We start from the raw sequence: 23,744 nt of genomic DNA, 5'->3' as shown, positions 1-23,744 counted from the left end.
TTTTTACAAGTTAAATTCTGACTTAGAAAAATTGAAAAGAAAAAAAAAGAATAAAAAGAATTGACTTTGATAATAATTTTTTAACAGTTTTTAATTTTCATAGTTTTTTTAATAAAAATACAATAGTTTAGAACTGTTTTTTACGAGAAATTTCTGCCTGGGCATGAGTTATGTTTTTTACCAATTGATCTTTTTCTACGATTATTCCAAGTAGTTCTACCAATTAATGTCATAATTTCTTGTTCAACTGGGCATCTAGTTCTAATTTCTTTATTAGCATAAGTGGCACATAAACTTCTTGTATAATCAGTTTTTGCCAATTTTCTAGCCCATTCTGGATCACATTTTACTGCTGCTGGATATGCACATTGTAAATTTTCCAGATAAAAACAGCAATGATCCAATGTAGGTTTTGACTGTGTGTGTGTGTGTGTGTTTGAAATGAAATAAGAGTTTTTTTTTCTTACAATTGAAAAAAAATATACTTACAAAATCATGACTTAAAGTTGAATATTTTTTTATATTAAATTCAACACAATATATTATACTAAGCCGGTAACATTTTAAAGGTATATCGCTGTAAATAAATTGACATTCAATATTGACAATCCCATAAAGCAATGTCACCAGCATCCAGAAGATCAATGGTCGCATCATTTTTTTTTTGAAATTACTTTTTAAAAATAGAAAAATTTTATAAGATTCGATGTTCGTGTTTATTGATAAAGTATTGGTAGAGTAAAGCGTTGATGTATGCGTTTCTAGTTGAAGTAAAATTTGGTAAAGTATGTTGTAGAAAGATATTGAATAATAGTGAACTATGGTCAGTATATATAGTAGTAATAACAATTACATTAACTAATTACTAATTAACATTAATATAATATTCAATGATTGTTGATCCTCAACACTCTCCTTGTCGATATACAATCATTTACCGCTAAAATACGACCTAATTGATTTAAATGACCAAGTAACAAAGGTAAAAGACCCATAAGGCAATCCATCAATCTATTTTATTTTAATAACGATTGTTTTTCATGATCAAATAGCTTCTTTCCACTTTTCTGCATCATCACAAGAAAAATGCATCATAATAATCACTTGGAATATAATAGCTTACGATAGGGTACGATTATTGGCTGCTCAGATGGTGGAGATTGAAGAAAAACGCACCGACATATCAGAAGATGTGCAACTATCCGGTGAATATCACGCTAAAGTGGGTAAAATTTTGTCATTCTTGAAAGAGTCCCGGGATAAAGCCTTGACTAGGCTAGAAAAAATTGAATTTGCCTGGTTCAGCAGCCCGTTGTTTCGCCAAACGTGACCCATCCATTCGATCCTTTTGCCCCTGACGTATCCCAAGATACTTGTACGTCCAAAAGGTGTATAAAACACTTTTTACTAATTTTGACTTGACCATAGCCATTACCAAAATCGAAAATAATAGTACCAGAAAATTTTGAATTATACTTTTTTGACTACTAATAGTAGTCAAATTTGTACTATCTTCATGGAACCATAGTACACAATAAGATCCAGCCTTCAAACCATCCTTTATTTCAAAATCATTCGAATCTTTGTTTAATTCATCGATTTTACCTTTAAAAAATGTTGATAAAACCTTGAATTGAACCAGACGTATATCTCATATTCATTAATTCTTTCCCAATACGGATTTTACGAGAAATTGGAATTTTAACATTTTTGGTCATAAATATGGTACGGTGTTCGATATTTTTCAATTGCCATTTCTTAAATTTAAACTCGAAGGTTAGACGCATGAATGCACCAATACGGAGATGATAATTATCAAATTCCGGATCTCCATCAAGAAATATTCGATCGATATAATGTTTTACACCTAGAGCAATTAGTACGTCCACACAATACCACACTTTTCCACACTCTTACAGGTTTTAACAGATAGATAATAACGAGGCAGAATACGAAAAAAAAATCACACTTTCAAAGAAAGAAAATCAAACATATACAATATAAAAATTGTAGACCACATTGAAACCATGCTTGAATTTTTTTAAACAAGAGAAAAAAAAATTTATCAGTTAATATTGACCGAGTTCTACTACTCTGGTATACCAATGTATTAATAAAATAAAATAGATGTTGATGGTTTAGACGACAAAATTCATTCGACATTATTCATAGATAACATGACAATGGTTGTACTAAAAACAAACCATCGCGATAGACAGAATTGCCACAATCAGATTACGATTTAGATTCGGAACATGTATCTTAGTTGTCGTTGTTCCAGGCAAACGCCCTTGGAAAGAGTGAACCACAAACTTGTTCAAGTTATAATGTCATTAACATTGCAAGAATGGAGATTCACGAAGTACTTCCGATCATTGAAAACATGTCCACTTGCACCACCACCATCAACAAATACTTCACAGTATTCATCAGCTATACATGATGATCCCAGACAAATTAGACAAACAAGGCAATTGAATTGAATTGTTCTATTTCGATTGAAATATGATAAGTCCTAACCTAAACTAACCTGTCTGGATTAAGAGTTTGATTAATTAAAAATTAAAAAGAATGTATTCTTCATTTGATCTATTCTTTTCTTTATATAAATAGCAAATTAGCAAAGACACCAAAGAGTTTTTTTTAACGTAAAACTTTTTAATTCAAAACACAATATTTTATTGTTTTCGATTAGTTTTTCTACTTTTACCCGATTTATATTTTTTACCACTTGATCTTCTTCTACGATTATTCCAACTAGTTCTACCAATTAATGACATAATTTCCTGATCAACTGGACATCTAGTTCTAATTTCTTTATTTGAATAAATGGCACATAAACCTCTTGTATAATCAGTTTTTGATAATTTTTTAGCCCATTCTTGATCACATTTTAATGCTGTTGGATATGCACATTGTAAATTTTCCACATAAAAACAGCATTGATCTAATGGAGGATTTTTTGACTGTGTCTGTGTGTGTGTGTATGAATTGAAATAAGAAATGAAATAAGAGTTTGTTTTTTTTTTCCTTACAATTGAAAAAATATACTTACAGAATCACCACTATTTAAATTTGGATATTTTTTTTTATTAGATTCAACACAATTTATTATATTATTCCTGTTACAATTTGAAGGAATATCGTTGTAAATAAATTGAAAACATTCAATATTGTCAAGCATCACATAAAGCAATGTCATCAGCATCCAGAAGAATGGCCGCATCATTCGTTTTATGGAAAATTACTTAGGAGAAAAATCGACAAACAAAGTAAAAATAGAAATAGAAAAATTTTTTTTTATGAATCAACAGGGCATTCGATGTTTGTGTTTAAATAGTGGTTTCAATTTTAATTTGAAAAAAAAATGTGAGCAACAAACAAACAAACTGAAAATTTTTTTTTTTATTTGATTAAAAGAAAATTCTTTTTTTTTGTTTTTATTTTCATTTTTTTTTATTTAGTTTTTATCTACTTGAAGCTACTTTAGTCAACCATGCTGCACCAATAATCGTACCAATCACACTACCGGTTAAGGCATATGTTTTAGCTTCACCCCGTTCCATAAATATTCCTGACATTGTGGCAAAAAAACCTGATAGTAAAGTCACTACACCTGCAATTCCAAATTGTATAGATGTAGGTATTTTTCCGGTTTTATCGCTACTTTCTCTAATATGTTCATCTTTTTTTGTTTTTTTAGCTATACCTGGACGCATCATTCCTAAAATCGATCTTTTACGATTATTCCAAGTAGTTCTACCAATTAATGACATAATTTCTTGATCAACTGGACATCTAGTTCTAATTTCTTTATTAGCATACTTGGCACATAAACTTCTTGTATAATCAGTTTTTGCTAATTTTTTAGCCCATTCTGGATCACATTTTAATGCTGTTGGATATGCACATTGTAAATTTTCCACATAAAAACAGCAATGATCTAATGTAGGTTTTGACTGTGTGTGTGTGTGTGTGTGTTTAAAATGAAATAGTTTGTTTTTTCTTACAATTGAAAAAAATATACTTACAAAATCATGACTTAAATTTGAATATTTTTTCATATTAAATTCAACACATTTTATTATATTAACCTTGTAACATTTTAAAGGGATATCGCTGTAAATAAATTGACATTCAATATTTTCAATCACATAAATCAATGTCATCAGCATCCAGAAGATCAATGGCCGCATCATTTTTTTTTCTTTTTTTTTGAAAATTACTTTTTCGAATAGGAGAAAAATCGACAAAGTAAAAATAGAAAAATTTTACATAAATCAACATTCAATGTTTGTGTTTAAATAGTAGGTCAATTTTAATTTGAAAAACGAAAAATTCTTTTTTTTTTTTATTTGAATAGAAATTATTTATTTGATTGATTGATTTGATTTGTTTTTGTTTTTGTTTTTGTTTTTGTTTGTTTGTTTGTTTTGAATCAGGAAATTATACACATTGAATCAGATTCTTTTGAAAAATCAAATCTTTTTCCACGATTTTTTTCGGCAATCAAATGTGATTGAATTATTCTTGGTGCAAATAATACCGACAATTTATCCGCATCATCATTAGTTTGTTTAACTAATGGTTCCAGATTCTGTATGGCTGTTGGTGATGATAATTGTTCAGATAATTGTTGTGCACGAAATGTAAAATGATATTGACAACTTTGTTTATCACTTTCTCTAGCCATAACACTGATAATTTGTCGACATTTTGGTGGTATTAAATCTAATGATTGTGTTGTTGATCGTAGATTGAATGCATCCCGAATATCATTTGTATTCCATCGTACCATTAACCATTGTAATTCGGAACGATTTTCCACTACCCAAATGAATGCAGCAAAATTTGTTAAACGATATTCAATACAATCAGCAACTTCCATTAATTTCATTTCACCAATACCGATAGCTGTTTGTATAAGTAAATCACCCATAAGATGCATATCCGGATTAACCGGATTTAAATCGATTTGTTTATCCGAATGTGTTGCCATTACTAATCTTGGTGCTTCTTTTACTATTTTTTTTTTATAAAATTAAAAAAAAAATTATAAGAAAAAAATTATAAGAAAATAAAATTACAAAATAAAATTACATCTAGATGTTAGTCCCCAATGATTGAAACCAAATATAGCGACCAAATAATCACCATGACCAAGAAGTGTTTCAAAATTAACAATTTTTTCCGATAAAATTGGACTTGTTGTTACTGTTTGTAATGAATCATCTTCCCAAATTTTATATATAACTAATGATAATGAAAGACGATATTTCAATCTTAAATCACGATCAATACGTTGATAAATAGTAAAATTTATAACCGTTTTTCTTCGACAATTTAATTCAAATATAGTAAAATTATAACGATCAATAATTTGAAATGGTAAACGAAATTCAAAACGTCGTATATACCAATCATTACTATATTTACAAACATCCAAATGATCAAAATAATTAAGAAAATCAATTAATGATATCCAAAATAATCCATTTTGTTGTTTATGTTCTAATTGTTTTAGAAAATAATTATTATTAACCAATAATTCACCGGTTAATTTTTGATCACCCCATGGATTAGCTAATAATATACCATTTTGATCACAATCAAATGTATGTGGATTCATATAAATATCCAAAACCGAATATGCATGTGCTTTAAATAGACCATCTTTTTCGGTTGAACATGATGCAGCAGCAAGATAACGTTCAACTTTAATTAAATTTCTTAAACGAATCCAAAATTCATGACGTGATTCCAATGAATTTCTAATGCTGGCATCAATTCTAATTGTAAATACAGGCATACCGGTTAGTGTTGAAAAACCTTCAATTGTATGACCAAGTATTAATGCTTTATAACAAGAATAATGTTTAGCTAATGCTTTTTCAATCATAGGTGCAAATAAATGATGACCAAATGCTTCAGTAAATACAAGTCTACCTGATTGATCACAAGGAAAAAAATCATCAATTATAACCGAAGACCAATGTCCATCCAAACATAATATTATCTGATAACAACATTCACGTGGATGTAAGTGTTTATCCGGTATTATTAAATTTAAACGTTCTGGATAATTATAAACTAAACTTGCTAATGAACTTAATAGCCAACAATTACCTAATTTTCCTTGACGAAAATCCGTTACTTTTAATGTTTGATCATGTACGCATAATAATTTTTGTTGAAATTTTTCACCACCACCATCATCATCATTAATATTATTTGGTGATCGTTCAAATTCTAATTCACCAATACGTAACCATTTTGCAATTAAACGATCATATCTTGGATCAAAATCTTCATTCAAACGATAAAGTGATGAACGATTGGTTGGAAATTCTGGATCAATAAATGGTGCTGATCGATGTGATGATAATAATCTTTTATAATCTTTTTTTGTTTTTTTTATTAATATATAAGCTTTTGCCGGTAATTCTTCACAGGATTTACTCCAACGTGAATGTATCGATGTACTGTCGCCATCATCGGTTGTATGAAAATACCAATAAAGCAAAAACATCCGAGCAGCATAAACAACAACAAAACAAAAGAAAAAACAAAGAAAAAAAAATATATTTTTAAGAAATTCATACGAGAAAAAAAACAATCAAAAATTCGATTGAAAAACAAAAATCGAACATACATTTTCCTTCGAACGTTTCGACGAAATGATTCAAACACTTCGCTCATTTGATTTGATTGTTGTGGTTGTGGTTGTTGATTATTCGTCGATTTCGTCGTTTCCTGAATCGTTGCCAATGTTTTTGGATTTGATTTTATATAGCTATTCTGTTGTTTTTGTTGGCTAATTTGTATTGGAATAATTCTTGTATTTTGATTTGTTGTCGATGCTGTTGTTGTTTGTGATGATCGTTTTGTTGTCGGTAATAATTGATTGGTTCGTATTTGTTGATTTTTAATTTTTGTTGTCAAAACATTGTTGTTGTTGTTGTTCGTTACATACGATCGACGGTGATGTTGATCATTCAACAATGTCGTAGATGTTTTTGACGATGATAATGGTAACGTAGATTTCTTCGCTTGTTCATTTGGATTACGATTACGACAGCTAAAACATTGTTGAGCCAATTTTGAATTTCTATATCGACATTTTTGACATGTCCAAAAATATGGACTTTCATTCGCCATCTTGATAAAATAATAATTACAGTTTCAGTTTGATTACATAATATTTCAATTTTGAAAGTTAATCATCATAACAACAACATAGCAGCATTAAGTTCATTGATCAATATTGATTATACTGATTGATCACAATCAATCGATCGATTGATCAAAATGAATGATCAAGCGATAATTTTTTTTTCAATCAATTATACAACAACGAACAAGTTCATCAATGAAAATAGGCTATGATGATGACTAATCAAAAGGTTTTTTTCCCAATTTGTTACAGAAAACAAAAAAAAATTTGATCATTCTTCAACAATCATAAACAGAAAATTATGACGACATTTTCAAAAAACCAAAAACCAAAAAAATAACTCGGAGTTAGACATCCAAACAAAAACAACTAAATATACAGAGTTGTCATGCAAAGTTACCATGGATATTTTTTTTGCTAATCTAGAAGAAGAATCTTATCAATGTTTTTTTCCTCATTATCATCACCATTATTGTTTAATTGATATGATTTTCAATTGTAATTGGAGAATCAAGCGGGTGTGGTAATTTCTTTTTTTTTGGTGGGGGGAAGGAACATGTCTACGCTTGTAACTTTATTTTCCGAAAAAAAAGTGGATTTTCAAGCAAGCATCGTCATTGATCGATCAGCTGATTGATGATCAACAAATATTGTGCAATCATCATCATCATCAAATAAGCCAATGGGATGATGATCATCAATTGGATGATGTCAAATGATGATTGCTCACTGTGTGTGTGTGTGTTCATGAATATGCAACAATTGTAAACAAACAAACGAAAAAAAGAATTTAATAAAAATAATTTTAGAAGTAAAAATAATCAAATACAAATCGAAAACAAACAAAAAAAAACAAAAATCAATACGAATAAATTAAACAATTAAATAAATCGAAAAAAATGAATGAATAAAAAAAAACTGATTGTGAATTTTTCTACCATAAAATACATTTTCGATTTGGATTCATAGGTGAACCGGATGGACAATCGAATGCATCAGCAAATTCGGGTAAATTTGATGCCGGAATATTAACACGATATCTGGCCGGTACATGTGGATCATAATCAATAATTGATGATAATGATTGTCGACGATATTTGGTACACCATATTTGAGCATTAGCTAAAAAGAATAATTGTTCCGGATCAAAATCATCAAGATCAGCCAATATTTGATTAGCTTGTTGTGGATGTTGATATGTTTGATTACGAAATGCATAGAATGCTTGTCGTAGACCACCATTATCGGCAATATTTTCACCCAATGTATTGTTACCATCAAGCTATAAAAATAGAATTGAAAAAGAATTGATCAAAGATTTTTTTTCAAAAGTAAACATACCTTTAATCCTGTCCATGGTTCTTGAATGTTTGAATATTGTTCAACAAGACATTCAGATTGTTTATTAAAACTATGCAACATATCATCCGACAACCATATATTTTCATCATATAATGCTTTCAAATGATAATTACCATTATGATCAAAACGAAGACCATCATTATCAAGACTATGTGTTAATTCATGACCAATAATCGAACCAATAGCACCATAATTCATACTTAAAGGAAGTGTTGAATCATAAAATGGTGGTGTTAAAAGAGCGGCAGGTATTGCTAGAAATATCAATAAAATAAATTGAAAATTTGACCATAAAATTCTTTATTTGACTTACTGATTGTATTAGCAAAAGGTGCATATGCTGCATTTATTTTGGAAGGTTCCATTGCCCAGCCCTCAATATCATCAAAATCTGGTAAATTGTCATCATTATTCAATAATAATAAATTAGCTTGCATTTGAATCCATTCGAAATTTATTATTGTCGGTATATAATCATTTAATGAATTATGATCATTATCATAATTTTCTAGATGATAAATTTGATCTAAATGTCGATCATCAAGTAGCCATTGTGGAAAGGCAATATTTTTCTTTATATGATTTAATTTTTGTAATGATAATTGTCGAACATTATCATCAATCCATGATTGTTGATTAGTAATCATCGATATGAATGTTTCATGAATTGAATCAACAAGTTTGGTTGCTTTTATTAGATCTTCTGAATCGAATTGTTTTTCATCAACATACAAACGAGATAAGGCCCATGGTAATGTTTTTTCTATTTGACTATAACAGGTACGCCATCTGTTCGGTGTTTTTTGTACACCAGAACTGGATTTCAAAAACTCAAACATATAACGACGATATTGTTCACCAAGATATGGTGTTATCATTTGTGCAATGTCCAAATCTAAAAATGTACGAATTTGTTTGTTTGGAATTGTTTCGATTAAACCGATAAACTTTCGAAAATACCCGACATCAGTAATGAGAATTAAATTTTCACCAGAAATTTCCGAATCAGAAACATTAAACATTCGAAATGTTGGTCGAATAATTCGATTTAACCATTGAAAATTTGTTTGCTTTTCAAATTCATCAATATTCATAATGTTTATGATTTTCGATAGATTTTGATAATCCAAATTGGACATTTTCATTTTCGCCAATTTCAATTGTAAATTAATCGTTTCATTAATTTGTTTTGTAATTTGTAAATCATTTTGTTGACGAAAATATGGAATTAATGTTGAAATTTTTCGTAAAAAATTTTCATATTCATCTATTATGTAACGATTTTCATTCTTTTCATCCTTATCATCATCATCAACTATATCGTCCAATGCAAATGATACCGTACCCATGGCCAAAATCCGTTGGCTTGTATTACGAGGATTAGTAACAACACCGATACGAAATAAAGTATGAATAGCAGCCCAATTTGATTGATAAATATTCCACCATGTTTCATCATTATCATCGTCATTATGAACGGTAAATAATGATTCAACTAAATGACTTTGATCGTTTGTTGTTTGATTATCGATCGATAAACATTGATCATAAAGAAATTTAGCCAAACGTATTGTATGGCTGGAATGTTGTTGTATTGTATGATTATTTTCCAATAATGAACGAATTATGTTAATCATATCATCTTGTGCTTGTATGGCAACACTATACAATGGTTTTGTTGATGGAATTTGTTCATTTCGTTGTAACCAACCACCACAAGCAAATTGATAAAAATCATCACAAGGTGATACTTGCCTATCTAATGCATTCGACATAAAATGAGCCGATTGTTGACAAACGGATGTTGAACATTGTTCTTTTCGAACATGAGCAGTATCGACAATTGTCATCAACAATGGATACAAAATAATGATTATGGCCAACATTTTGTGTTTGGATCAAATCAAATCAAATCAAATCGAGAAAAAAAATAGAGTGAAATTTTTATTTGTAATCCACTATAAATACTACACCAATGTGATGAATTCAAGTTGAAAAAAGAAAAAATTTCATTTTTTTCATGTACAAAAAATTTTTCAAATCTCATTTTCAAAGTCATTTTATAAAATCATCATCATCATTATCATCGTCGGTATGTAATTTATGAAATGTCCTCATTACAATCATTTCAATTAATTAATCAATCGGAATTTCCAAATGGAATGTAGATTTTTGACGTAAATTTCTACCATAAATATGTTGGTTGATTCATTGAAAGATTTTCATTCAATCATTGAGCGTTTGAATGTAAACAAACAAAAATCATGGAAAATATTGAAAAAAATGATGGCCAACAACAGGATACGGTAATTACTTACTTATTATCCAAAAAATCTTTTCAATGAATCTTTTCTATTTTGTTTTTCTGTTTTCTTTATTCCATTAGAAATCAAATTCATTTGTTGAACAAGAAGCACAATATCGTCAAATGATTTTAAACAATTATGGTGATAATGATAATAAAATTACCTATAAATCATCAAGAAAATTATTGGAAAGTTTTCTAAAAATCTGTCTCAAACAACAATTACGTGAACGTTGTCAGAATATTCATCCTAACAGCAACAACAACAACAACAATCATAATAAAATAGCACGTGAATTACAAACCATTCTAGTGCATGGTGAATCTCGATCAAGTATTATACATTTTGTTAATGATGCATTAAACAGAATTGCACATTGTTGTACACATATAATGATTATACATATATCGATGGATCGATTAATTGAAAGTCGTCATTCATTGGAAAATATATTTAAAGTTGCAAATAAAATGCATCCATCCATCATATGTATTGAAGATATTGATCGATTTATGATGAATGATACACAACAATCAAAATTAAAAGGAAATTTTAAACGTTTATTTAATCAATTTATTGATTTTATAAATAATTTAAAACAAAATAATAATAATGAAGATATTATTATTATTGGCCAAACAAATCTTTTAAATAATTTACATGCAAAAATTTTAAAATTATTTCGTAAACATATTTATGTACCAGAACCAACAATAGATGAACGTTATAGATTTTTATTGAATGAAATATCTGAACAATATAATGATCATTGTTTATTGAATGAACAGGATATAAGATATTTTTCAGAAATTACAAAAAATTATTCATTTGCTGATCTTCGAACAATTATTGAACATGTTTGTATTAATAATGATAATGGTGGTGGTGGTGATTGTGATTTTAATGTTGATCAATCATCAATCAATGGTTTAACATTGGAAATGTTGATGCGATCAAAACAAAAAATTCCACCATCATAATGAATTTTTTCTTTTGTTTGTTTCCTAATTAAATTTGAAATTGAATAAAAAAAATTTTTTCGAATTGAAAAAACAATAATTTAAACAATACGCTTAAATTGTACCAAAACTATGTTAGTTGTTTAATTGAAAACGATTGAATATTCTTGAATGTTCGTAGCTTGCATTTGATCAGTATTTTTTTTTATAAAAAAAAGGGGAATGTCACGAAAACATTCAAAAGTGAGTAATAATAATGTTAGAAAATCATTATCATTATCAACAATGATTGAAAAATCTGATAAAATTATATCGACTGCAACACAATTTAACGAAAAAACATCCAAATTAGAAAAATCATCAAGATTGATACCAAGAAAAACAACACCAACACAGCAACGATTATTTAAACGACAGCCAACAACAATGACAAAACATCAACAACAACAACATCATTCACAACAATCATCGAAAAAATTGCCAAAAAATTCTATAGCTAAAATGATGACAAAACGTAGACAATCAACAATGAAATCATTATCGGAAGATGATTCTATACCGAAAAAAATATCTATAAAAAAACTATCAACAACAATAATGAGAAATAAACATTCAATAATGGCAACAACAAAAACATCGATTAAAACTAATGATGATAACAACAATAATAATAATAATATGAATGTACGAATGAATTGTAGTTCGAAACAAAAACGACAACGTGATGATTCAAAACAAACGGTTGGTGCAAGAACAACAACACAGCAGCAAGATTCAGCAATTAAATCAAGACAACCGATAAAAGAAACAACAATAACACAGCAAACATCACCCGAAAAATTAACAGCAACCGCAACAACAACAAAAACAGCATCAAAAACAACATCCGAAAATCCACTTTATATAATGGATGAAAATCAAATGTTGGAATTGTTTAAAAGTTTTCTTAAAAATATTAGCTATCAACAAAAATTACAAAGAGAATCAGCATCATCATCAACAGCAGCACCACCAACAAATCGTGAAAAAACATTTGTCGATGATAAAGATGAACTTGAAGAATTGAATGCCGAAATGATTGAACTTTTTGGTCATATTAATACTGTACAAAGTTCATATCAGGAAATTGTACAATCATTAATATCTATACAGAAAAATAATCGTCGTCATCATCGAACAGGTAATACTAGCCGTACGACAACAACAATTACAAAACAACCACAATTATTACCGATGGTTGGTGATTCAAAATGTATTGTTGGTGCTGCGGCTGGTACAGGTGCAGCAGGTGCAGGTGGTTGTGAATTAAAAACAATGACCAAAGAAATGATAAAAACCGAAAATCCAAAACCAATCACTTTAGAACCATTTATGAATCCATCAACACGTAATGAATCATTTAATCAATTATTTCAACGTGTTGATCGTATTCGTACCGAAACTGAACAATTTCGTACAGCTTTTACATCCGATGGTACATTACAACGTGAATTATATGATAATAATAAAATTACATTTGGTCAATATAAATATTGGCATGAACAGATACAGGAATTGGCTGCAATTGTTGAATTAATTTTGCAAGAATATAATCGTGAAGTGCTTGAATTGTTTCGTCTTTCGCAAACTCCATCCGAATATTGAAAAAATGAACCGAACCGAGCGAACGAACAAATCCATTTGAAATCATCAACAACAATCGAAAAATTCCAATCACAATCATTAGATGGCAGCTGCATACACACACACATACTTTTTCATTTCATTTTTATTTCAATAAAAAAAAATCTTTGCTTGTTTCACATAATTTCAATTGATTTGATTTGATTTGAATTTGGTTAAATTTGAATCTGCCGTACGGAAACAACTGATGCTGGTCTTGATGAACTCGAAGGTGCTGGTGGTGGTGATCGTGTTGATCGTTTATTTGAAACAGAATAATGATGATGTTTACTCATTATCGGTGTTGATGATGATGATGGATGTTGTTGTTGAAAATGAAATCTTCTTGGTGGTTCATAATCTTTCAGCGATAAAGGTGATGCGGCAGCAGGTCTTTTTACTCGATTCGTTGATATTTGATCATCATCATCATCATTATCATCCAATTCAAAATCACTATGATTTTGATGATTCGAACGATTATTTGATTCTAAATTTTGACGAACATTCGATGATACTGCTCGACGACTTGATGGTGGTTGTTGTTGTTGATGATTATCATGATCATAATCGATTACATATCCACCAACAACACCACCACCACCACTGGAGGTAGAAGAAGAAACAACAGGTATCGATGGCCGAATATTTTCCGAATCATATCGTCCAGTTTGTTTGTTTTTATTTCGTCCGAATAATGTCCAACATGCAACACAGATTGTAATCACAATAAAAATGGCCAATATTATGAACGCAATCAAAAGAATCCAATTATCTTGCATACATGTCCAACTTCCATACAGATAATTATAACATAATGGATTTGATTGAATACGTACAATATAATCATTACGATTACGACGAAATAAATCGAATGAATAATTACATCGTTTATGTACGGTTTGTTCCATACAATCAACAAGATCCCAAAGAAAACAACAAGTATATTTTGTTGTTGTTGAGGATTGTTGATAATTTGATCGTGAACCTTGTTGCCAATAAACAGCTGCATTTGCACGACAACGATGAAATTCTGGTTCCAACATTAATGATTGATCACATTGTGCACTACCGGTTGTAAATGGTAATTGATATAACCATGATGATGATGATGATGATTGAGCCGTTATAAATGGAATTTGTTTCATCATCATCAATGGATCATAATGATGATTATTATTATGGTAAAAAATTTGATTTTTATCATAATTATTATTATTGCTTAACGATGTCATTCCAGCTAATGAAGCGAGCAAATGATCAGTCAATGAACGTGCATATTGTTGATGATTATGATTATCGTTTTTATGTGGAAAAATCGATTCAATCGTTCGATTCTGATTCAAAAGACTAAACAAAAATAATATAAATGGTGTTTTGGTTGCCAATAACATTGTCATTGTCGATGTTTTCAAGGAAAAACAAAAATTTTATCGTAATACCAGATGTAGCCAATAAAAACGAATGTCATCGAATGCTCCAAATGATTGCCACAACCACAAACTGCAAATGATGATAATTATTATTATCATTAAACAGCCTGAATTGAAACCCGAATTCATAATGTGAACGATGATGGTGAGGTGATGTTCGCTCTCCCTCTTCTTGTAAAAACTCGAATTCATCAATTTAACCAGGTGTTTGGTTGCATCAATCATTCTCATTGAAAATATTTTTTTTGTTTTTTGTTTTTCAAATATAGAAAAATAATTGACTAGTTTGATTTGGAATTGGAACGAGCAACAAAATTTTGTTTTGCTCATTCATATTTCGATAATGATGCTTGAATGAATGAAAAACAAAAATTCGACCAATTTTCCATCCAAAATAACCCAATTATGTGAATATGTCAAATGGGAAAAAAAAGCATCAAGCAAAATGAAATGATGATGATGATGAAAACAAAAGTATTGCCTTTTTTGTTTTGACAATCCCAAACACAACAAAACGATACAATTCAATGAATTTGAATCAAACAATCGAAAAAAAAAAAAAACATCGCCAATCAATGAATGTTTCAGCCCGGTGAATAGCAAAAGAAAGAAAGAGGTGAATGGCAATTACGTTATTATTACATTTTTTCGAGGGAAAAAGATATTGGTTGATTGTCGTGTTATTAGGATTTGATCATCATCATCGATTGAATCGAATGCCGATCACACAGAGAAAAACGAATCATCATTGTGTTCGAATTGGAAATTCAACAACAACAACAACAAGGTCATATCATTGTCAACATTTGATTTTTTTTTGTTGGAAAATTTGATTTAAACGAAAATTTATTTAAGCTTTATTTATTTTATACGATGATGATGATAATAATAATAATAATAATTTTAAAAGAAAAAAAAATTAAGGGGAGAAATTTTTTTTTTGGATTTAGGTCATTACAAGAATCACATTTGTTTTTGTTTTGAAATGATTTTGTTTGTTTGTTTGTTTGGCACTTCTTCGTTTTCTTCTTATTCTTCGTTATAGCCCATATAATTAATTAATTGATTGATGAGATCCAAGGAAAAAAATTACAAAAAAAAAATTACAAAAAAATTGGAATATTAAATGAATTATCATTGTTGTTGAGGCTTTTCTTGTACAGCCTGTTGTTGGTGATTATCATTACTTAAGGTCATAGTTGATGCATTACGTGAAGTTGTTGTTGAATTAGTTGATGGTGGTATACCAGAATCGGGACTAGATTTTCCCGATGAATCTATTTGATCATTTGATTGTGGCCGTTGTTGTTGACGACGTAAAATATCATTTGTACTATTATGTTTATGTTCAAGTGGACGACATGGTTTCAATGCTTTAAGATGATTTGACCAATTTTTTCGTTTAGTTTTACGTTTTTCACCATCATCATAATCATCATGATTTAGAAATTCATGTTTTTCTAAACATTCATCATCAGGTAATTTTAATCGTAATAAACATTGATATTGACGACGTGATCTATGCCAACAAATAGTTGCCATACAACAACCAATAATCAATAAAAATATTGATAAAATAATCATAACAATAATAAATGTTATGATTGCAAATAAACGATCACATGTTGGTGATCCTTCTGGATATTTTTTACAATCCAATGTATCATCACCAAGAATTGAATGTGTAAATTTACCATATATAAGCTCATCGGTCATAAAATCATCGAATACACGTTTTGATTCATATGCATTTTCACAAACACGATCGGCCGTATCTTTCATATATGATTTCATTTTCCATAAACCACAGCACATGAACATATTATTATGATGTTCTAGAAATAGAGAAAAAAAAACAAATATTACGTAAAAAAAACAATCATCATTAATTTAATTTTCATTTAAATTTCCAAATATCACAATCCCCCGGTTATAATCAATCAACAAGAAAGTTTTTTGAATGATGATGATTTGATACAACATAATTTCAAAATGAAATGATAATTCGCTAGCAATGATAAAAGAATTATTATTTGTCAACAACAACAGGGTCAATGCAATCATCATCATAATCTTGTATGAAAAACAAATCGAACGAAAAAAAAAATAACAAATTTTCGTTTTCCAAAACTAATTTACACTACATATATGTTCAACAACAATAAATGTTTCCATTCATTCATCATTGTTATTACGATAATGATGATGATGATGATGATGGGAAATTTTGCAATGGATCATCAAAATCCAATTTGATGATGATAATAATGTTGATGATGATCACCATCAACATTTTCAACATTATTATTAAATCGAAATCGAATCAAATTTACATAAAAAAATTCAAACAAACAAACAACAACAACATAAACATCACCTGTCTGTTTTTGTTGTTGTTGATAGAATTGCACCGGAGCAAAGAAACAAAGAAATGCATCCGTGTATAGATGAATAAAATCCTTGACAATGAATCTTTATTATTTTTCATTTCAAAGATGCTATTGTTCAATCAAAAAAAAAAAAAAAAAAATGTACATCATCATTATTATTCTTTAATTCTATGATGTTGATCAAAAATCTGAGATCCTTTGATAACCTTGAATTCATTTGTATAAAATAGTAAAGCAAGTAGCAACTAATAAACAAAACCACATAACTATAAACAAATTAATTAATGATGGATGATGGTAGATGATGAAATTTTTCTTATATTCCACACATGTGATCATTGCTTCAGAATGCTACTATAGTAGAATAATATGGTTGTTGTTTTTTTGTTTTTATTATTATCATTTTTCAATTAACCAAAATATTTTTTGGCTGCAATCATCATCATCATCGTTATTATTGATTTCCAAACACCTTTATCACAAACACATTATACACAAAGACTATCAATATGTAAATTAGATGGGAACAAAAAATTATATATCCTGCAGCTTGCTATCTATCTTTGTTTTTTTTGCCAATTACATACATATATTATCATTATTGTTGTTGTTGCAATGTTGAATTTCAATTGATTAACAACAACAACTATTCAACGGAAACCAATGTATCCTATATTTGATTAATTAATAGATTTTTTCCATTTCAATTCTTTCCATTCTTTATCGATATTTGTTTGGTAGCTTGAAAAAAATGAAATGAAATCAATTTGTTAAAACAAAAACAGTAGAAAAAAAACCTTGATAATTAATTGATAAATAATGTAAATTTCATTATGGCATTGCTCTTTTTTTTCCACTTTCTCTCTCCTCATTGATTGATTAACATTAACTAGATGTGGAAAGATCATCAAGCAAATGAAATATAAAGCAAAAAAAAAGAGATAAATTTAATTATGATCATCAAGGAAAATGAAATGCATATTTTTTTAAAAAAATGAAAAAAACACACATATATCGATTGATTTCAAATTCAAATGAAATTGCGTAAAGTTCATCAGCGATTAATATGAAAAAAAATAATTTCTTTTTTTTTCCTGCTTAGTAAATGCAATATACATGACATCTCAATGATAATGTGTGTATTTTGGATGGCTAATTTAGCCATTTAATGATCCATTCGATCCAACCATCATCACCATTACCATCATCATAATCATGATGGAAAAAACAGGAAAAAAAATCTAAACCACATTTTATGACAGATTTGGATATGGCCAAGTTTTCAACAGCAAAAAAAAGAAAAAACTATGCCAGATGATTATCAAATCAGTTGAGACAACAACAACAACAACAAAAAAGCTGATTTTTTGATGACATATTTTGATACACAATTTGTTTACATCAAGCAGATCATATCCAAAATTTTTGTTTTGTTTTGTTTTGTTTTGACAAAACAAAAAAAACCTTTTCCAAATTTGGACATGCTGGATGTTAACCAAAATGTATGAAGAAGCAAAAAAATAAAAATCCAAATGATAGACTTGCGTGCTAGGACACAATAATCATCATCATCACAATTGATCAGTGAAATTTGAGAAAAAAAATCTAATTGTCAATCATCATCATCATGTCAACAATATGTCATTTATTCAATCTAATCTAACACATATCTATTAAAAAAATAACATTGATTGTTTGTCTTTCTTTTTATATCAATAACAACATCTTTGAATAACTGTCTATTATAATAGTTCCGGATCTGATCATCGACCTTTTTTTTGACAATTTCAATACAAGCGAAAGATAAATAAATTTCAACATTCAACAAGTGTTTGCAAAAAAATTCTTTACATTTTCAAATGAAATTTCAAGGGGTAATACACACTAATGTGAAATACTTTTATCTATTTAAAATAGGAAGAATGAAAGGTCAATGAAATTGTTCTAATCATCATCATTTGGCGTGACTGGAATTTACATTTTTTATAATTTTTTGTTGTTGTTGAAAATTTAAACCGGATTGTGAAAGCAAGAAACCAATATATTAAAAAAAAATTCAAAAACAAACCTGAAACTTGAAGTCCAACAATTCGAAGAGCACATTTCATTGCATTTAATGTTGCTTCGAATTCTGGTACAGATCTTTGTGATCTTTGTTGTTGTTGATGATCATGATGTGAATGATGTGGAATAAAATTCTGATTTGGAATAATATTCATTGTTGATATATTATTAACATTTTGTTGATATGTAGTACAAACAACAAATAATAATGATGATTGATAGATTAAAATGAAAAAACAAAATATTGAGCAAAAATATTTAGATAGATACATTATGGATGATAATGATGACATTGTTGTTATGAATGGAACTAAGAATGGATTCTTCCTTTTTTCTTTCTTTTTCGTTGTTGTCACTTTATATATGATGGGACATGGAAATACGATTATTATTATTATTTTTCTCTTTGGCAACAAAAATTAAAAACAAAAATTCCTAAATTCAAATCACACGATTCGGTATGATTATTATGCTGATTTTTTATTTTCGATTTTCACACATAGAGATTTCTGTCTTTTTTGTTGATGTTGTCCGAAAAACCGAAATTCAAAATTATTATGGCAAAAAAAAAGAGTCACTAATATTATTGCCGTTAATATTTATACAATATGAACAATGACAATATTTTTTTTAAAACTATCAAATCACAGACATCGAAGAGATTCATCCACAAAACATACAGACAAGTCTGTCAATCATTATCATCAACATTGGATTGAAAAATTGGCGTGGCCTGAAACAAAAAATAACATTGATTATTGCTGTGTGTGTGTTTGTGTTTTTATTGTATTCAGATGATGATAATGATGATGATGATTACGATGTTTATTGATGAATAATGATGGTGGTGGTGGTGGTTATTGTCTGGTCGTTAATGATTAAATTTTAAAATCTGGCAGCTACCTTTTTTTTTGTTGAAAAAACAGTCCACAACCAAACTAAACTAAAAACAAGCAGCTTTGAACAACAACCAGTCTGACGAACAACGAATTTATAAAAACAATTTTTTGTTTTTGTTGTTGATTATAATTCAAAATGTGATTAATCAATCACACAAGAAGAAATGAATGGTGATCAGCAGCGATCGAGATACTTTTTCAGTTTTTCAATTTCAGTTTGCCGCGTAAAAACAACAACGACAGAAAGAAAAAAGGATCAATATTTTTTTTTTCGATATGAATGGTATAATGTTTCTGTTCACGCGGATGATGATGACCACCAAAAACACTTTATGTATGCTGCTGCTGTTGTTGCTGAATGCTGCTGTTGCTGGAAAAAAAAGAAGAGAAAAAAAAACAGGCGCAGCTCGATTAAAAGATTGATATTGTCGGAATGAATGAATTAATTTTTTTTTTTTTGATTGAATGTTGAATGAATGGCTGGATGGATGGTAGTTCGACTAATTTCGAAGGCTGTAAAATACACACACACTGAGAGGAGAGAGAGAGAGATGTATTGGAAACTTTTTCGATTTTCAATTTTGAGACAAGGAGTTGTATTTGTTCGTTGAGCAAGGTATGTTGGTGTTGCGTGTGTGTGTGTGGGAGATGAAATCGAAATCGAATTTAATTTTTTGGATTTTTTTCACCCAGAAAAAAAACTGAACGATATGGAGCTGAAACACTGAAAAAAAATCTATTGAATTTGAACAATTTTTTTTTGTTTTTGTTTAAAAACAAAACAAAAAAATGACTCACCAACACTCGTCAAACCAAATACCACTTGTAGATAAGATAATGTTTCTTGATAACAAACGAAAAAAAATTGTGGTATGATTTGGTCGGTTGAGAATTTTGACAGCAGAATATATATTCAGTTGAGATCAACGGTTATATTTGGTGGTTTGTTTTCACTCATTTACCAATCACTCATTGAAACATGGACCACTGCCGAATCTATTGAAGAAAAAAAAAATATTTACTGCTAGCAGATAATAATGATAATACTTTAAACTTTGACCCAACCTGTATGTCTAAATTTTGGTTCGTCTTACATTTTCGCTGCTATATATTCAGAAGAAGGATCTGGTAATAAATCAAATCGAAACATCATCAGAGATAAGATTTCAGAAAATGGATTTCAAACACATTCTTGGACGAGTCCATAATTAACCAAAAAAAAAAAAAAAAAAGAGATTTTGACATTGATCGAATTAATATTTGATTTATTGAAAATCTAAAGTTCTAATTTATGGCACAAAAAAACTAAAATCATTTTGAAAATTAAAAAAATCATTGAAAATTCAATGAAACAAAAAATTGAACGAGTTTGAACGAGTTTCCTTCATTCGAAATCGAATGTTGATTTTATGGAGACTATATGGATCAATTGATCCTATGAATGTTAAAATAGAATGTGGAAATAGAATTCGAATAGAATTCGAATAGAATCGAATGTGAAGAGACAACAAAAAAAAAGGAAAAAATATTTGCCAAAAATCAACCTTGGAAGAATTTTTTTTTTGCATCCTTCATCAGATTCATTATCATCAATGTTAATTACTTGATAATTTTTTTTTAAAATTTTTTACCTGTTCCTATAATCATAAATTAATGAATGAATGTCGTCAGTTTTCTTTTTTAATGATTTAATGTGAATTTCACATGATTTCAAAGTTGACAGAGTAAAAATTGATGGTGGTGGTGGGTTTTGTTCAGCATCGATCGATCCGTGTAACCATTCATTTGATAATTACCAGGGTGTGTGTTGATTGTTGGTAAGATTTGTTTGTTTATCTATGTGATTTTCACAAGTTTTTTTTTGTTTTGTTTTTGAAATTTCCCTTTTTTTTTCTATTATTCGTAAATAAATTGTGATTGCTAGATTACGTGAACAAGTTCCATTTCGGTTCGATTTGAAATCCTCATCATCGACATCAATCCAAGCGTAAAAGATGGTGAAAGTGAAAATGAAACGAAAAAGAAAAAGAGAAAGGCTTGTACCCTGACATTGAAATAATTTATTCATTTGAAGAAAATGAAAAAAACTTGTTGATTATTGTTTGTGTTCGTCAATTGACAATTTTGTGTTTAATTAACAATCACGCAAACATTGTTGTTTGTTTGTTTGTTTGATTTCCTTGATTGATATGAAGAATGTTCCCGAATCCAAAGAAGAAAAAAAAAAGTTTGTCATCATCATCATCATCATCATTAAGATTGGCTGATAATTGTTTGATGATGATGATTGAATGAACAATTTCGGATATTGTACATGATTGGTGTCGAAATTCACATGGCCATGTTAATTTCAACACATCCAATCATACTTTTCATCATCATCCTCATTATCATCATCCGATCCGATCCGTCCGTCAATTAATGAAAATTATTTTTATTGTCGAATACGAAAAAAAACATTTAAAAAAAATTCATGAAAACAGTTACGCCATCTAGTGTGAGAATCAAAGGATTTTTTTGTTATTATTTTTTTTTAAATTTATTTATTCGGATTACAATTGAAAAATCTGGATTAAATTAATTAATTAATTTGGAGAGAAATCCGAGAGAGAGAGAGAAAGAAAGCAATTTCCAATCGATTTAAACTCGTTTATAAACACGAGTCCATGTAACATTGTTGTAAGTGGATTTTACTGTACAACCATTATCGGTAAATTCACGTAAAACATTAACAACTTTACCACCATCAATCGATGTTTTTGTCTGTACCATTTTATTATCACCATCCATTTTTACAATATTTTTAAATTTATGTCCATTCATATCATCATCAAATTCATCATCCAATTTGAATTTAATTTCATGTATGATACCAGCCGTATTACTTTTAATCAAATATGAATCACCATCTTTACTGATTTCCATTGTTGATGTTTTCGACAGATCAATATTAGTCATATCAACTTCCAAACCTTTTTGAATCATAAAAACATTCGACATTATTGAGACCATCAATGAAATAATGACTAAACTTACCCATTTCTTTAACAAATTCTTCAAAATGTTCGGAAGATTCCATTTCATATTTTCCTTCGATGGCCATGATTATTGTTTGGTTGGTTGGTTGGTTTTTCTGGAAGAAAATCGGTGACAAAGAAATAAAGTAATCAAATAATTTTTTGGTAATGTAGTAAAGACGATGATGGTTGGTTGTTATATGAATTTTGATTCGAAAAAATCTAACGATATTTATAGCTAGTTCGAAGCTATAGACAACAATCAAAAATTTGATTCAAAATCTGAAATCGGATACAAACAACAACAAGGCGTTGACAAAATGAAAATGAAGAAAAAAAATGATAACCAATGATGAATAAACCGTAGAGGAGAAATAGAGTGGGAGATGAACACGATGATGATCACGTCCGTTATTGGAGAATTTTCAAGTTTTTTTCTTTTTTTCGAGAAATTTGAACATTTTCGATTTCATTTTGG

General features: G+C 28.9%; 7 protein-coding genes and 1 long non-coding RNA gene across 11 annotated transcripts; 2 read left to right on the top strand and 6 right to left on the bottom strand.

Annotated features, from left to right (window-relative positions):
- Nucleotides 1–73: 73 nt before the first annotated feature.
- Nucleotides 74–7,500, bottom strand: LOC113792441 (calpain-D-like). Of its 2 annotated transcripts, XM_075819650.1 has the most exons (4): nt 6,653–7,500; nt 5,101–6,482; nt 4,032–5,022; nt 74–416 (listed from the first exon to the last, which is right to left on the bottom strand). In XM_075819650.1, the coding sequence occupies exons 1-3, from the start codon at nt 7,156–7,158 to the stop codon at nt 4,439–4,441; spliced, it is 2,472 nt and encodes an 823-aa protein (XP_075675765.1). In that variant the 5' UTR covers nt 7,159–7,500; the 3' UTR covers nt 74–416; nt 4,032–4,438. The 2 variants fall into 2 exon arrangements, 1 of the variants encoding a protein (XP_075675765.1); XR_012846116.1 differs by lacking the exons at nt 4,032–5,022; nt 5,101–6,482; nt 6,653–7,500 and adding an exon at nt 490–1,957.
- Nucleotides 2,615–3,305, bottom strand: LOC142644915 (uncharacterized). Its single transcript, XM_075819653.1, has 2 exons — nt 3,056–3,305; nt 2,615–2,972 (listed from the first exon to the last, which is right to left on the bottom strand). The coding sequence occupies exons 1-2, from the start codon at nt 3,227–3,229 to the stop codon at nt 2,679–2,681; spliced, it is 468 nt and encodes a 155-aa protein (XP_075675768.1). The 5' UTR covers nt 3,230–3,305; the 3' UTR covers nt 2,615–2,678.
- On the top strand, nt 3,380–3,759 carry LOC142644916 (uncharacterized). The gene is made up of 2 exons (XR_012846117.1): nt 3,380–3,639; nt 3,704–3,759. It is a non-coding gene; the product is annotated as an uncharacterized LOC142644916 (long non-coding RNA).
- Nucleotides 7,501–7,940: 440 nt separating the features above from the next.
- Nucleotides 7,941–10,508, bottom strand: LOC113792418 (neprilysin-1-like). Of its 2 annotated transcripts, XM_027342306.2 has the most exons (4): nt 8,850–10,508; nt 8,650–8,790; nt 8,516–8,585; nt 8,282–8,456 (listed from the first exon to the last, which is right to left on the bottom strand). In XM_027342306.2, the coding sequence occupies exons 1-3, from the start codon at nt 10,420–10,422 to the stop codon at nt 8,518–8,520; spliced, it is 1,782 nt and encodes a 593-aa protein (XP_027198107.2). In that variant the 5' UTR covers nt 10,423–10,508; the 3' UTR covers nt 8,282–8,456; nt 8,516–8,517. The 2 variants fall into 2 exon arrangements, with proteins under 2 accessions (XP_027198106.2, XP_027198107.2); XM_027342305.2 differs by having other exon boundaries at nt 7,941–8,456; nt 8,516–8,790; nt 8,850–10,501.
- A 14-nt stretch (nt 10,509–10,522) lies between these two features.
- Nucleotides 10,523–13,608, top strand: LOC113792419 (uncharacterized). The gene is made up of 4 exons (XM_027342307.2): nt 10,523–10,628; nt 10,705–10,842; nt 10,923–11,517; nt 12,022–13,608. The coding sequence occupies exons 2-4, from the start codon at nt 10,801–10,803 to the stop codon at nt 13,443–13,445; spliced, it is 2,061 nt and encodes a 686-aa protein (XP_027198108.2). The 5' UTR covers nt 10,523–10,628; nt 10,705–10,800; the 3' UTR covers nt 13,446–13,608.
- On the bottom strand, nt 13,552–15,450 carry LOC142644914 (uncharacterized). Its single transcript, XM_075819651.1, has one exon. The coding sequence runs from the start codon at nt 14,861–14,863 to the stop codon at nt 13,640–13,642; it is 1,224 nt and encodes a 407-aa protein (XP_075675766.1). The 5' UTR covers nt 14,864–15,450; the 3' UTR covers nt 13,552–13,639.
- Nucleotides 15,451–15,724: 274 nt separating this feature from the next.
- Nucleotides 15,725–21,452, bottom strand: LOC113792445 (uncharacterized). 2 transcript variants are annotated; one of them, XM_075819652.1, is made up of 4 exons: nt 21,315–21,452; nt 21,048–21,245; nt 19,355–20,973; nt 15,725–16,731 (listed from the first exon to the last, which is right to left on the bottom strand). In XM_075819652.1, exons 3-4 carry the CDS (start codon nt 19,641–19,643, stop codon nt 16,031–16,033), a joined length of 990 nt encoding a protein of 329 aa, XP_075675767.1. In that variant the 5' UTR covers nt 19,644–20,973; nt 21,048–21,245; nt 21,315–21,452; the 3' UTR covers nt 15,725–16,030. The 2 variants fall into 2 exon arrangements, with proteins under 2 accessions (XP_075675767.1, XP_027198133.2); XM_027342332.2 differs by lacking the exons at nt 21,048–21,245; nt 21,315–21,452 and having other exon boundaries at nt 19,355–21,000.
- Nucleotides 21,453–22,747: 1,295 nt separating this feature from the next.
- Nucleotides 22,748–23,486, bottom strand: LOC113792462 (fatty acid-binding protein-like). The gene is made up of 2 exons (XM_027342348.2): nt 23,286–23,486; nt 22,748–23,221 (listed from the first exon to the last, which is right to left on the bottom strand). The coding sequence occupies exons 1-2, from the start codon at nt 23,350–23,352 to the stop codon at nt 22,890–22,892; spliced, it is 399 nt and encodes a 132-aa protein (XP_027198149.1). The 5' UTR covers nt 23,353–23,486; the 3' UTR covers nt 22,748–22,889.
- Nucleotides 23,487–23,744: the final 258 nt, after the last annotated feature.

Source organism: Dermatophagoides pteronyssinus, unplaced genomic scaffold, assembly GCF_027571235.1.
Source record: "Dermatophagoides pteronyssinus isolate colony J.1.1.1.1 unplaced genomic scaffold, Derpt_VIB-CSIC_2022.12 sq0004, whole genome shotgun sequence".
Taxonomy (NCBI): domain Eukaryota; kingdom Metazoa; phylum Arthropoda; class Arachnida; order Sarcoptiformes; family Pyroglyphidae; genus Dermatophagoides; species Dermatophagoides pteronyssinus.
Note: the sequence above shows the minus strand (reverse complement) of the source record. Positions and strands in the feature narration are given on the sequence as shown.